The 15030-nt window shown below is 40.6% G+C and overlaps 1 protein-coding gene across 1 annotated transcript; it reads right to left on the bottom strand.

The window, feature by feature from the left end:
• Window positions 1-739: 739 nt before the first annotated feature.
• wnt7aa (wingless-type MMTV integration site family, member 7Aa) lies at window positions 740-14127 on the bottom strand. Its single transcript, XM_064305800.1, has 4 exons — window positions 13321-14127; window positions 11913-12139; window positions 5006-5277; window positions 740-1605 (listed from the first exon to the last, which is right to left on the bottom strand). The coding sequence occupies exons 1-4, from the start codon at window positions 13389-13391 to the stop codon at window positions 1126-1128; spliced, it is 1050 nt and encodes a 349-aa protein (XP_064161870.1). The 5' UTR covers window positions 13392-14127; the 3' UTR covers window positions 740-1125.
• Window positions 14128-15030: the final 903 nt, after the last annotated feature.

Below are 15030 nucleotides of genomic sequence, written 5' to 3'. Positions count from 1 at the left end.
AATTAACAGAGTTAATATCGTTGCTTCTAAATCACAGCCTGTTTTGATTTTCCAGACAACTAGCAGCAAACAGAGGGGAAATAACTTTCTCAAGAGAAATACCTATAGTCACCAATCTGACCTGCAACAATACAGTATGCCCCCACAGTATATTTCAGTAGCTGAAGAAGGCATATTATGTACAGTATGTAAAGTCCAGTGTTTTGTTATTTTATACATATCTGTGTTGTTCTGTATTTTGTTTCCATCAACAAACCACAAAATACTCTACACGGAAAGCTTACTAGATCTACTCAATATAGAATAGTCCCATAACAAAAGAAAAACAAAAAACAAAATCGTAGTTCATATAAATAATCAGTTAGTTTCATATTATAATATAATGTGCATAAACTAATAAAAAGTTAAATATTGCATTTACTGTTTTGTTTAATTCGTGGCAAAACAGTGCAGAATGTAAGTTCACTCATGTCCCACAAGTGTGTGTGCAGAATCCTAGCAATCAGTGTATGAAGTGAGGCAGTGATCCAAGAGAGAGAGAGAGAGAGGGTGGCGGGGGTGGAGAGACATCCAGCTGGCCGCAGTTTGTACGCAGGGGCTCCAGACCGCCCTGTGGGCTTCAGTCCCTCCCAGTGGCAGACACCATGGTGCGAGGCCGAGCGGATCCCTCTGACCCCCCCGCCCCCCCCCCGTCCAGGACAGAGTCAGGACCCCAGGACCCCCCCCACCCCACCCCACAAGCAGGAAGGCTCTATCTTCCACTTGGTTTTGGCAGCACTTGGTGCTTAGAAGCAACCGGATATAATCTGCTCTTAATGAATCCTGTAAACCCTGCAACGGGACAGAGGGTTCCTCTGTCGGGCTCCATTCGGACCGGGGAGAGAGACAGCGCCACTGCACAACGCACATCTGACCGAGGCCTCGTCTTTCTTTTCCGCCTCCCTCCTCTTCCTCTCCGTCCGCAGTAGTCCGAAACAGACCCTGTCAGCAACATGATCAGTACACACAGGCTCGGTGCACGCACACACACCCATAAATGTGTGTTTGTGTGAGTATGTGTGTGTGTGTGTGTGTGTGTGCCTGTATGCGTCTGTGTGCTCGCGTATGCGTGTGCAATAAACGTTCTCATTTACACGTGTACACCTCTGTCCTCTCGCTGCAGGTATTGCACTTGACATAGCAGCACCAGAGAAATTTGCAGTTGCACTGCCAGACGCGGGAGTACTGGTGCGTGTTGTACCCCCGGCCGCAGCACATGAGGTCGCAGCCGTTGCTCTGCTGCGCCGTCTTGTTGCAGATGCGGCCCTGCGTGCCCACGCTGCCCGTCACCGGGTCCTCCTCGCAATAGTTGGGCGACTTCTCGATGTACACCAGGTCCGTGTCCATGGGCTTGCGGTAGGAGTAGGGCTTCTTGATCTTGAGGAAGGTGGGGCGCTTGTTGCGGCTGGCTCTCACCGGCTCCACGTGCACTGCCTGGTGGTACTTGTCCTTGAGGATGTAGCCCAGCTGGCGGAACTTGGGCAGTGTGGTCCAGCAGGTCTTGGTGGTGCAGGAGCCGGACACGCCGTGGCACTTGCACTCCAGACGCATGTTTTTCTCCAGGATCTGAAACGACAGAGGGGACCGGTGAGGAAAACCACGCCCACAAATGCCCAAAATCATCAAATCTGCGAAATGATGTCATCTCATGGCTCCACTGGAAAAATGTTCTGAAGAATAACAGATCCATTTTCAAGGCTAAATTATACATTTAATGGGTATTGTTTTTTCCCTTTTAATACCTTTATTTTTGTTCTTTCCTGCATCAAAGCATGCAGAACTACAGTTGACTAATGATGTTTTGTGATGAGAGAAAGTGATATCTGCTTTCTTTCTTACTGTTTCGTAAGTCTCACAAACCTTAATTTACCCCATAAGAGCATACTGTGACTTACTGTGAACTGAGAGGTACAGACAAAGTAGTCACCTCAAACATTTCAGGTCATGTACAAATGCAGTACAAAACGCAACGCCTTTAGCTTGTGACAATTATATTTAGGCAACAAGATTCTATTTGTAAATTTTACATTTCAAAATACTATAAGAAACTGTCAAAGGATAACCAATCACTTTCTTTTTTAATGAAATAAATCTGTATATTTTTTTGCTATGATTGCAATGATTTTTGTCCTTTGAAAGTTAAAGTAAAAAACGCGACTTAAAAAAAAATTCTTGGCCCATTTCTCATTTCTAAATATGTGAAAAGGAATTTATATGCCAGGTCTTTAAAATGTTTGTAAAAAGTGAATCATGGATAACACAGATTCTTTGTGAGTAGAGTATGCGTCTGTAAGTTAAGTGTTCCACCTCATATTTTTGAAATAGTTTTACAGGTTGAGACAAAGGTTTTAAAACATTCCATGCAAAGAATGCAAAAGTTCTTGAACTCATTGTGCCAGGATATGGTTTGCTTCACGCTTTTCGCCACAAAGGAAACGGCAAACTCTAACTAGGGGCAGAGCAATGGAAAACTCACAAACTTCCTGTTGTTGTACTGGAGAAATCGCTTTATACCTGGAGCAGTCAACACCTGCCACACAGTTTGACGCACAGCGGCGTAAAATCGGAGGCCTCTAAACACTGAAGCACTCCTCTCTCCTTTGTGAGGGCTACGATCCTTGCGGAACTGACAGAACAGATCAGAATCACAGCGGGTGTGAAAGATTATCACAGAGTGCCCAAAAACAATAGACCTGTGTACACTGTACACAGATAAAGTCAGGGGCATCATGTTTCAGGTCACCATGTGCAGTTGGAGCTGCCCCTATATCGCTCCACTCATAACTATGGGGCAAGAAATCACACGCTTACTATGAAATTCAATATCTGCCATTGCTCACAATATTGCAGTTTAACTATTTTAATGAGTTCACATATGTTGCTTTTTTATGCCATTGAATTATAATATGAATAATGAATTAAATAAACCTTCTTAATTAATTAAATGAACCTTCTTACTATAGTTAATTACTATAATTAATGAAATGCATGTGCAAAGTAAATTTTTATGTATTTTACCTGCATTGTTTATTATCTGCATAACATCTGTATATCTACTGTACTGCAGTTCTACGATGCGTGTTGTATCCATTTTAAAAGAGGAAGAAATATGTGTTTACACACATTTTCCACAAAGAAAATAAGTTCTAAAGTTCTAAATAAGAAGAGACATTCATATTTGATCTCAATGCTGACACCAACGGCATGTTGTTGTGGACTTATGTACATTCTTATGCACTTTTTTTTGACTAGCTCCTCATTTCTGCACTATTGCCCTTTTGCCGAAAAATATTTGGAGTATTTAGATCCGGCTTCCCCATCCATCATCAATAGCTCAGAGCTAAAAATCAGTGACAGACTTCAGTCTTCCTGCGTTGGGTCAGAGCGATGAAAAAATGGGGTGCTACAAAGTCCTTCATTAGATTACTGTGAATGAGGCCAAACCAACATAACCAGGGAGCACTTCTGTAACAAAGGAGACTAAATGTAGAATGGTGGACTCGGTGAGTGCAGCATGATAGCTGAGAGGCAGTTTGCATGTGCAGATAAAAGAGCATCATGGCTACTGAACGCTCCTGAAGTGCAAAGGTGATGTTCTCGCTGGAGGTGGAATGCACAGATGGAGATATGCTGGCTATGCAGGCAGTTATGTGTGGCTGTGTGTGGAATGACACCATCACAGGTGCTTCTTTACTCTTCACTGAACACTTGTGCACTGGATCAGCCTCTCCCAAGTTTTAATTATCCCTGCTTCTCTTCACCCCCTGGACTTTCCCGAGTCTTCCGAGCTTCCTCAGATTCACGCTAGATTCACGCATGACCGAGTTTAGCTCGGTCATGCTCGCACTTAGTCATCCATTATTCTCTGCTACTGTTGAAACTTCAGATATGTTCATATGGCCTTTAATATCTTAACAGAGTAAATATTGTGTGGTATGTTCTGATGCTGCATAGATTTAGTCATACCTACAATACCATGCTCAAAACCTTAAATCAGTTTACATATTGTTGACTTCGTTTTCAATTCAAATGATTTATGCTCTTATATTTTGAAATAATGAGTGAATTATGAGTTTGTAGACAGGCATGTAGTGGCCCTGCTTAAATAATTAAAAGCAAACTAAATGACAAAGTAAAATGACTAATGATATGTCCCCCCCAAACACATCATAACAACCTCACTGAAAATAAAACTGTAACACAACATTAATCATTATCAGCGACACATCTGCACTGGGCTCAGGAGTGCGATCAAACAGAGGTAAAGCACGTTTAAATCTGCTTAAAAATCTAAAATGAAATGCACATCTCACATTGTCTATGCAGTGAAATTGCGATCTTGTACAGCATCCAGTTACACCTTTCCAAAAGGAACAAAGAAAGCTGCAGAGTGAAGGGTTACTGGCGTGGGTGAGTAGCTTCTCCCCAACAGCACAGGGCAAGAGAGCTTTAATGCTTTATTACAGAATCATTATGTTCAGAACGCAGCGATCTGCAGTGTAATCAAAATCGGCCACTTGGCCACTTCCATTGCCTGCCCTTCTAAAAGCCCTCTGTTATTTCATTAAAGAAGACCTCTTTAATCTCCATCTGACTGCCCAGACCCATGGAAAATTGTATCAGCCTCAGAGCGTGTCGAGGATTATAAATCACAACACCAAGGCTACCATGCTTGCCTCTGCCTCCTACATATGTTAACCCGTTCCACTGACATTTGCTTTCAACAATCTTTTTTTTTTTGCTTCCTATTCTTAAACGTGTACTTGTTGACCCTGCTGATGGAAATACTGATCAGCTGAGAAAGGGGAACTGATTTGAACTTTTCTTGCTGATGTTATTAAAATGGAGCTTGTGAAGATTGCATCGGTGTGAGTTACAGTAAAATGATGAGTAGAAAGGCTTCATGGATGTTCTTTCAGAGTGGCTCTCCAGAGATCCGAACTCAGCCTGGTGTTACGCGACGTACCTTCCGTCCGGCCTCGTTGTTGTGTAGATTCATTAGTGTCCTGGCATTCTGTTTGATCTCCCGGGCATCCACAAAGACTTTGGAGAAGCCCAGGCCATAGCGGATGTCGGCCGAGCAGCCGCCCCACTTCCAGCCCTCGTCCTGGTTGTAGAAGCCCTGCTTCTCCTTGTCGCAGCCGCAGTCGCTCAGGTTGCCCTGGGTGCAGGCCGCCGTGATGGCGTGGGCTACCCCGGCCGCGATGATTGCGTAGGTGAATGCCGCCTCCTTACTGCCTGGAAGAAAGAAGTCATTTTAATCAAAATGGCTGACAACAAGATCCAGTGTTTTATGCTGTATCTAGGCCTCCTCACATACTTCACATAGCTTTCCTTTCAAATAGCCAGGCAGGAATAATATAGTGCATTAACGCTGCCAAGTCTTCCGCATTTATCATGCATGCTCTGCACAGATAAATGGCAGCTCCTATCAGATGGAAAGGGAGTTTTGGGCAACGCGCAGCACATGATTGTCTTGGTTATTGCCTTGATAACGGTCACTGAGGTTGGTGATGAAGATTAGATTGGTTTGTTCTGCAGTAAAAACAAAGCTTTAGTTACAAAAGAAATTGACATCCTGAAGCTCACCAATTTGAATACACTGATAATAACGCTTTGGTCATATCTTCCAGAGAGGAAACATTGTGTCAGAGGCTTGTCTCCTCTGTGGTTAATCCATCATGTCTAGAGTATTACAAACGGAAGGAATAATAAATCTATTTAAGCACAATGAGTGAGAGGTTATTTAAGAGACAATACAATGGAAAAGGTAGGGGTTATGTGCTTAAACCTCAGGTTGGCTGTTTCCAGCACTTATCAGAGATACACACTGGAGGTGACCATGCCGGGCCTCACTGGTCAGGCAGACAAATTTAACCCATCAGGGCTCTCCAATATTAGGCCCCATCCAGGCCAGTTTGATTATGTGCTGCTGTGTGTATCAGCTTCATCACTCTACAAGATAAGTTCTGTCAAACTTAAGTATTAAAAAAACAGTACTCTGCTGCACCACTTGAACAGGTTCTGAAATATTGTCTTCACACAGTTTGAAATTAGATCTCTGCCTAAAAACATTCTGGTTGTTTTTATATCACAGAAATGACAAACATTGAATTCAGCACAGAGTTGAGGCTGTTCTCCTTTGAATTGACCTGTGTATTGCTGGGCAGACATCCGGTTCCTCTGAAGCAGACTTCCCCAGAAAAGGATGACTAAGACTGTGCACCACTTGAGAGGTGGAACGAGAGAATTCTGTCACCAGTGTGAAAAGCTATTGATCCATTTCAGCAGGCCACTTTGTGAAACCCTTTGGGAAGTTAACTCCCCAGGGTTTGGGCTGACGGGTCATCACTTATTTGCTCTCCTAATGAATCATTTACATTGTTAGATACAGTGGGTCACAGTAGCGTTGGAAGAATGGCTAACTTGGGCAGCTCACTTGTAGTCATTTGAAGGCGGAGCCAGAAAGGATAAGAAAGGACCTGATACGTCACCCAACCTTAACGATGGGGGGGGGGTAGCTCTTTTGGCTACATTCCACTCTCCTTCTGCACATAATCTACAGGAAAGTAATGTAAATGTGCCCGGGTTTTCCCAGCTTTTATTCAGGCACAGCACAACAAGCAAGCCCAGAAACGCTTCGGCCCGGCAGGAGCACCCAACACTGAAAGATGCAGAAACTGCAATCTTTCTGTTCATCAGTTTTCCACATCATTTGTTTGCCTCAAAGAGGGAGCCACATGAAAATTCCAGGGATGCTACAGCGGCCCAAGAACACAGCATGCAGCGAACATGCTGAGCGTCATACAGCAGTCCTGAGAGCAGCAGAGTGGGAAGAACATTCTGGAAAGTTCTTCATGCTAATAAAATCAGTAAAACTCGCCATCTCCAATCACTATGCATATGCTTGAAACAACAGGAGAAAGAAACAGTACACTTCAGCCATAGACAAAAATCCTGAAAGGGAGTGGCAAATGGAAACTGTAATAATGGCACGATACATCGAAAACAGAAAGAATATAATTACCACTGATAATACAGAGAACTGAAGTAAGACATAATAAACACTCAAACCACAAAAGGATATCCTTATTCGTATGAGCTACTAATGAGGAATCGTTTAATTTTTACACATTTCTCCTTCACCCCATTATTGAAATACTGTAAGTTCTGGTGGGTTTATTTTTGATTCCATCATGCTTTCCAACCCTAAATTTCAAGTACTCACTAATACAGCTGTGATGGGCATTAGCATTGCTTTACAGCTGAAATACAGTCCTTACAATCCACTTTTGTGGATTTCAGGTTTTCTGGTCCATATTAGTAATTTTATCAACCGTCTCATTACAGTAAGAAGCACAATCACCAGTTATTTCTGGTATAGATCAGTAACTAACAAAGGTGGCCTTTTAACTTGAATGAACCCAGCCTTCAGGAAAAAGAGCTGTGTACCTTTACAATGCATGTACAGTCAACTATAGCAGGGGTTTTTTGAAAATAGATTTTAATCTCAGTAGGAGTTCTTGTTTAAATAAGGTTAATAAATAATAAAATTCGGAGTAACTTTTCTTTCCTTTTCGTTAGAACAAAGCTTCTAACAAATCAAAAAATATGTGATGCTACAATGCTTTATTGAATACACGCTTGAGCTGAAGTGGTAACAGCACAGGCTAACTTTAGTCATACAGCACTGTACACATCTACACTTTAACCTGTGTTACAGCATACTTTCATTTAACTTGGAGGTTTTAATTTAAGTGCACATGGTTGTGTGAAGTTTATGTGCATTACCGAGCTATCTATCCTTCAATCTCTCTTCAAAGTCTGGAACATATATTTGTTTGATTTCAACCCTTCTTTTAACCTGAAATTGCTCAACAAATATGACAGGCTTTTCAGTACTTCCACAGGAACCAAGGTATGTGCTAACCTGTTTTTGATAAACATCTTGGACCAATGCCCTTTCAATTTAAAAAAGGCAAGTTTTAAACATCAATTATATGGAGTTTTTTTCATGGATGGAATGGGCACAGTGCCAATACAGAAGGTGTGTCCCAAGAGTAAGTGAACCTCAGTAACTTTAAAATGTTGACCCTGTAAATCGTCATCAGAAAATAGAGGTAAAATACTCTGTTTCTCTGTCTGTTGGTTGGAAATCCTTGTTCATTTAAATCAAGATACTGAGAATACTAGCCCTACTGATTAATAAAACCCATAAAACTTCTTTGTTATGACAAGCATTTTCTACTTTTTCCAGAAGTATCTGAATTAGTGGCTTAGAAAGATTTTGCTTTAAAACAGTCAACACTGCAAATGTAAGAGGTTAATTTATACACCTTACACATTGTGCTTGTCTGGACATGAGGCTTTAATGCGGTTTGGGGGAAAACTATTTTATGAACAGTCAGGAGAGTGGTTAAACCAGAGAGCTACAAAAATCATACAGAGCTGGAAGCTCTTCCAGTTAAAAACAATGCAAATCCACCTTAATACTGTATGGTAGGAAGGCCAAATGAAAAATGTTTTCCGCTTTATGGACTCCCCCTCTCTGAATAGCCATCACCATTGTTTAAAAAAATTAGTTAATCATTCACGACACTCCATACATATCCCCTGCAGAAAACCAGTGGAGATCTAACTAGGTCCAATGCTTTGTAGAAGAAACAGGCAAAGATAAAACCTACGCAGTTCATTTTCCTATATGTGAATAGGCGTTTGCACACTTTTAAGACTGTGCCTATGTTATGATGTTACTGAAGACCCTTGCGACTGCACCATATGTGTCTGTCCTCTCCCAGTGGAGGATATGGGAGCCCCTCCTCACACCAGCTCGATAATAACAATGGCATTCAACTTGCAAGCTTCTGCTACTGTGTGCACAGGGGCTAATCTGACCAGTGAAACCAATCTGATTAGCACGGTTGTCCAGGCTCTGCTCCATGCTGTCTGACAGGGTCGATGGTGGTAAGAACAAGTGGCTCTGGCCCCGTCTTGCTGAAGCAGAGCCTCCTCTGTTCTCAGACTCATACCGCTCTAACGGACAAAAAGCTGTGAGAAATTTCACCCTAACCACCATGGAATATGAGGACCGGTGGGTCTCCACCCCCCCCACCCCCCAGTCCTCAAAAAACAGCATCAAAATAATCTCAACCATCAGCTTCTTTGATGGCTAATTATTGCAGATGTGTGGGCAATGAAAGGTACATTGTCCTTAACCATGGCTTAGCATATAACAGCCGTTGCGACATATTCTTCCAGTTCTTACACTGCATTTCTTGTTCATTTTGGTGAACAATAAATTATGTTTAAATTATGTTTTATCGTAAGCAAAAAGGTACATTCTATGCACCTGAAGCTAAAGATCAAATGGCAGTTGCAGCCTCACAGAAATATACGAACTGCATCAACTGGCTAGTTTTGGAGTCACATAATATTGATGTAAAGGAAAACAGGGTACAGTATAATGAATATGGATGATGTAGATGCAGGTGATTAACAATGTTTCTGCTTTCCTGACTAAAAGCAAAAATGTGAAGTAATAAAATAAGAATTTACCCTAAACACTGCACACAAGCCAACACAAACGGTGTACCATAGCACACAGTCTGCACAGAATTCAGTCTATCTGGTTTCAAAGAACACTCCCAGACAAATGGAAGAAATGCTTTTCATATGATCGCGCATTTATTTCTGAAAGAGACCGGTCATTTGAGCGTCTACATCCCTCCAGCCATCTCCAGCCACAGACAAATGTCCAATAGCCCCGCTTTCTCGTTCCCACCACCCAAAGGCTCTTTGGATCTGGGCAAATCGTGGTCTTCCACAAAGCCATTCATCAAAGTGTCGGGTGCTCAATAGCAATAGAGGAGCCCTAAACAGCCCAAAGTTTGCGTAAGGGAAACCGATAGCATTACTCTCAAAAAATAGCAACTAATTTGTTTTGTTTCTGTGATGTTTTCTTGCATTTCTTCACCCTACTGTATTTCTCCTTTTGTCTCTTTCAGCTTGTGTAACTTATACTCGTGGTAAACTCCAGCAGCCTGGATGCCACTTCTTCAGAATCTACTGATAAGCAGGAATTAAAAAAAAAAAACCTGAACACTTGCCTCCTGAGACTCAACTCATAAAACAACCCTGAAAACAGTAGCAATGATTCTTTTACACTGAGGACTTTCTGAATCCTCTCAGGATGTGGTTATATGAGCGCACTCACTTGTGTGAGTAGCTTGTGGCAAACTGCACTGCCTCAGACAACTCAAAAACGACGTCTCCCCAAACCCTCCCCAAACAGAGGAATGTGTTAATGTGTCCTGCCAATAAAACCAATTGTCTACAACACCTGTTAACAGTGAGTTGACAGATTAACATTTCATTTATGGTTGGGTTATCGTTTGTTTTGTTCTACAATTTTAAACTCACTGCAATTAAGTGATATTGGTTGTCTAGCTCCCCTTATTACATTTTTTTATTGAAATATAGAAAAGTAAATAAAAGAAAAAGAAAAAAAATCCCCTAGGTGTTTTTGCAATTGCTATTAAAGCTTGTGTGATGGTGGGAGTATTATCTGAAAATATATTAGATTGTGCTAGACAGTGTGCTATGTGACCAACACCATGTGCAGTCTTGATGAATTAAGAGTATTATTCAAAGGCCCTGATCATTGATCTATCGGAAACTTGAGGCATGTCAGATGCCGGAAATTTGAGACTGCCGCTTTCCTCTCTGGAAGCATTTCATAATCAGAGAGGAGTGTTATGACTTTGAAACCTGTATTTCATTAAAATATAAAATTGCAAGAATTATTGTTTGGCTCAAAACCATAATGGCAATAATTGAATCAATTGTGTTGAAATGTGTCGTGAGTTGGCACATGGCTGCTAATAACAAATTTTGATCCAGCAAGATCCAATTCTGTGTGTTCAGAGTGTGCCCTCAAATTTTATTTCCAACATTCAATTTGCAGATATCTGCACATGATCTCACCACTGATATCATCGATTTGAAAAATCCAAATAAAATTAAACGAAGGCCAATATTTGCCCACACTATATTTTTTTCACCCATGTGATACCCTGCACTAACGATGCCACACGTTTACATATTAAACTATTACCAGGAGATCCATTTAGCTGTCTTCTGACATTACCAGTTAGTTTCACACATAGGGGATGTGAGGTCAGGGGGTGTAAGGCAAGTTGAAACAAAAATGATGGGGCACGTTGAAACTCTCTTTTAGGAAGTTAACGGTGAGCCATGCCCTTACACCTTTACATTTTTTTTTTCATTTTTGCACTTTCTTTTTAAGATAGTAGATATTTAGATATATCACGAAAATGTTTTGTAAAATCGTTTACAAAATGGATTACATTGAAACCACTGCACCGATCACTGGTACTTTAAACTAATTTATCTAATAAATATTTCGTATAGGATTCCAAAAACAGTTGCCTGACAATACAAATGTATTATTTGATTTATGCCATAGCCTAAATAAGGTAGCTAAAATATAAATGATGTGCAATAATAGTATTTTATTTAGGCTACAACGAACAGCTAACTGATGCTTCTCATAACAAGTTATGCATTCTCCATTGGGTGTTTAAACTCGCACGACTTGTCCCAGCTTGCCCCGTACAATAATATTTCGCTCATTTATTAAAATGAGACAAAAATTTAACAAAAATATATGTGAGTCTCAAAGATCACTACTATCAATTTCTCTACGTCGGCTACTATTTGGATCACATATAACGTTCGTATCATCTCGGATATCATTTTGTATAAACCTTACCCAAATATATGTGCCTTGCGGTCAAGAATTTTTGAATGTATTTCAAATGTAGAAGGTTGAACGTGAATGATTTGTAACATACCCACTTTCAACTCTTTTCCAAAGACAGTTCTTTCTCCGAGCGCAGAGCAGTTCCATCGTCCATTTTTGAACTGAAACTGGCACTCGTTGATCCCCATTTGTGCGCCTTCTCCGATGACTATGATAGCGTCGGGTCGGCTCTGACAGATAGTCCGTTGTCGAGGAGCCAAACCAGGAATCTTGTTACAGATTATGCTCGCCCCTAGCGCAACCACTGACGAAAAGCCCCTGCAAATATCAAGAAAATCAGTTTCAAACAACACGAGGAAATGCAGTAAAGGCTATCCCAGTTTGAAAACCCAAATATTTTAGCAGCCTATTCGCAGGTGTGTCGTCTGCTTTAAATAACCTATCTGTAACCTCCATGCATTATAGGTTCCCACATCGAAGCCATATATAGTATCTTACATACAGATTATATCTATTTTCTTTTGTGTGTTATTTGTCGGCCTATTTGATTTAGTCAATGTCATATTTAGCGCCTTTCGAGATTCCGTTGTGACTATCATGACCGCATCAAGACTCATGAAGGACAGGTAGCCTATTTTCGCATCGCCTAACCCAGGGTACTGTATGAAGGTTAACAAGAAAACATAAAGTGGCATATAATAAAAACACCAATGTTAGATTTTCCCATCGCATGCACCTTAATTGTTATAAAGCAGATGGCACAACGGAAACGTGGATGAAATTGCCCTGATGAGCCACATTGTCTACTTTTTAAAGTAACTTATCCAGCGAAATCTCGAATATAGCCTCACGCAACAGCAAAATGTTTAAGTTTTACGAAAACCCGTAAAAGACTGCATTTATATTAAAAAGGCAATGCAGAAATGCAGGTTCGTCAGCTGAATCGGTCAGGAATTATTTTAAACAGCAGTCTAATACATGGATACATCGACCTAAATAATTTTTTTAATTTTTAAGTTTTTTGCTATTTTTGATAAGGTAGGGCCTAATTCAAGAGGAAACGTCTCTTGTTAGAGGCATTTGTCCAGTTTAAGGCGCAACTTAAAAATCGCCAACAGCAATGTGATTATGAATTGCTAGCAATCAATCGATTTGATGCGAAATGTTTTCCGCCACCGAATGGTACATTATACTTTACATTGCTCATAAACCGTGACTTCATTAATTTGCGACGAGTAGCTTACAATGAAGAGGCGTAAAGCGTGCGTATTGGAGCCATAGACATTTTCCGTTTTATATGTGATTCTAAATAACTAATGAATAACTATACAACATAGTTGTGTAAGGACAATCATAACATTTTTTGCACAGGTATAGCTTGCATTTTCAAACCCTATAGCCATAACGATTTTTTTTTTCTAAGCAGGAAATTTCCCCCTCAAACTTTAAGTTAAGCATTATCAGGTCTGAACATGCTGAGATTTAAGCGAGATACGTACCCAATTTTCAAATACACAATCCCCAGGCAAAGGAAAATATGAAAAATCCAGCGTCTTGTTTTCCTGCTCATGATGTCCACCGTCTTAATGTAGGCTATCAATGGTTGGTGAGAAATAATGTGCTGTTCTTGAATGCTCTTAGATCGATAGCTAGTCACAGACGAATCAATTCCAAATCAAAGGTATACAGACAAAACAAAACTCCTCTGGGAATCCTGAAAAATCCTTTGAAATATTGCCGTAGATATATCCTTGAATTGCTCTTTGTTTTGTATTGTTTTGTTTGCCACGTTTATTTGACATTCGAGTGCGTGTCACAGGTAAAGCAAGATACTGGCACGAGCTGTGCCGCAGTGATCTCAAACTCACAGTCCCTGCCCTTCCCGCAGGTTCTTTATCTACTTAATCTATCAGGGCGTGTTCTGGAAAGACATAGAGCCCATCTCTAGAATCTCATGAATAATCCTGGACAGTGCGTTCACCTGTTTATTAATGAAAAATTCAGAGCCAGAGCATCACCGGGATCCATATGGCTAGTTAAATTAAATAAAAATTAGCAGTTTTTAAAATAATAAAAAGCAAATTGAAGAAACGACCCTTAACTTGGTAACCTGTAGGGCACATAGTTTTGCTGCTGATAAAATGATGGCTGTGCAACAGAAAGTTCCCAGTGTACACGAGAGATACTTGACGAGCCTTTTCTCTCTGCTTACTCTAAGTTTCTGCGGCTGCTTTGAATAGGCTATGCAGTGGCAAGATCAGTTCAGTGGGAGGTAAAATATCTTTAGGAAAGGAAACGCTCCTCCTTAAAATAGATTGCGCTATATGGAGTATGCACTGTCCTTTGTAGCCTGGTTTTATCTATTTTCCAGCGCCCAGACGCTCCTCCCTTCTACCAGACCACTTCTTGACTTTTAATACCATTTTTCCTTTCACATTTGATTTATGTGACAGGATTAGCGCATTATCACACCAATAATTCTTTCAGCAGCATCTCCTGTGAGTAGAATGGCCAAATCTTTAACGACCTGCTGCAGGGAATACAATTGACTCTGTATCTACTGCACAATCAGCTCTCATACAGATTGTGATAAGGCAGCACAAAATCCACATTTTAGCAGAGGCTCATCTCTTTCTACTACTTGTCCAACAAAAAAATGCAGGTAGGATAAACGAATGAACCTATTATGCAGAACGAGCCTATGCGTAATGCGTACACTGTTGGCATTGGTTAAATTAATGAAAACATTTAAGGATAATTAGTAAATGAAAAGCATTTCGTTTTGGAAAGTATTTAACAAACGTTATTGTATTTTTGGTATATCAATGTAATTCAGCCACTTGAAATACGCGACTGGGGTAGAACAATATGGACGTATTTATGGGAAGTTCAGTGGTAATTTGATCTGACCGGTCTTAACTGCGACGGCGTAAAATACTTTTTCCTTTATTCCTGTGATAATTGTAAAAATGGTCTCGTCTTAAGTCTCAATAACCTTGCGACAGGTTATTTGTGTTTATGTCTTTTATAACTGCGCCACCTGCAGGACATTGCATGTTACTTCCGCGCCGATCAAAATAGTAATTTTAACCATTTTTCAGAAGTGGTGATAGGACTTGACTGCAGGTTCCTTGTCAACTATATACAAGTTGTTTTACAAGAATAGTTCCACGAAAACATACACGTTTTGAGAATTTAACTGAGTTGCC

This window comes from Anguilla rostrata, chromosome 13 (genome assembly GCF_018555375.3).
Source record: "Anguilla rostrata isolate EN2019 chromosome 13, ASM1855537v3, whole genome shotgun sequence".
NCBI classification, from domain to species: Eukaryota; Metazoa; Chordata; class Actinopteri; order Anguilliformes; family Anguillidae; genus Anguilla; species Anguilla rostrata.
Note: the sequence above shows the minus strand (reverse complement) of the source record. Positions and strands in the feature narration are given on the sequence as shown.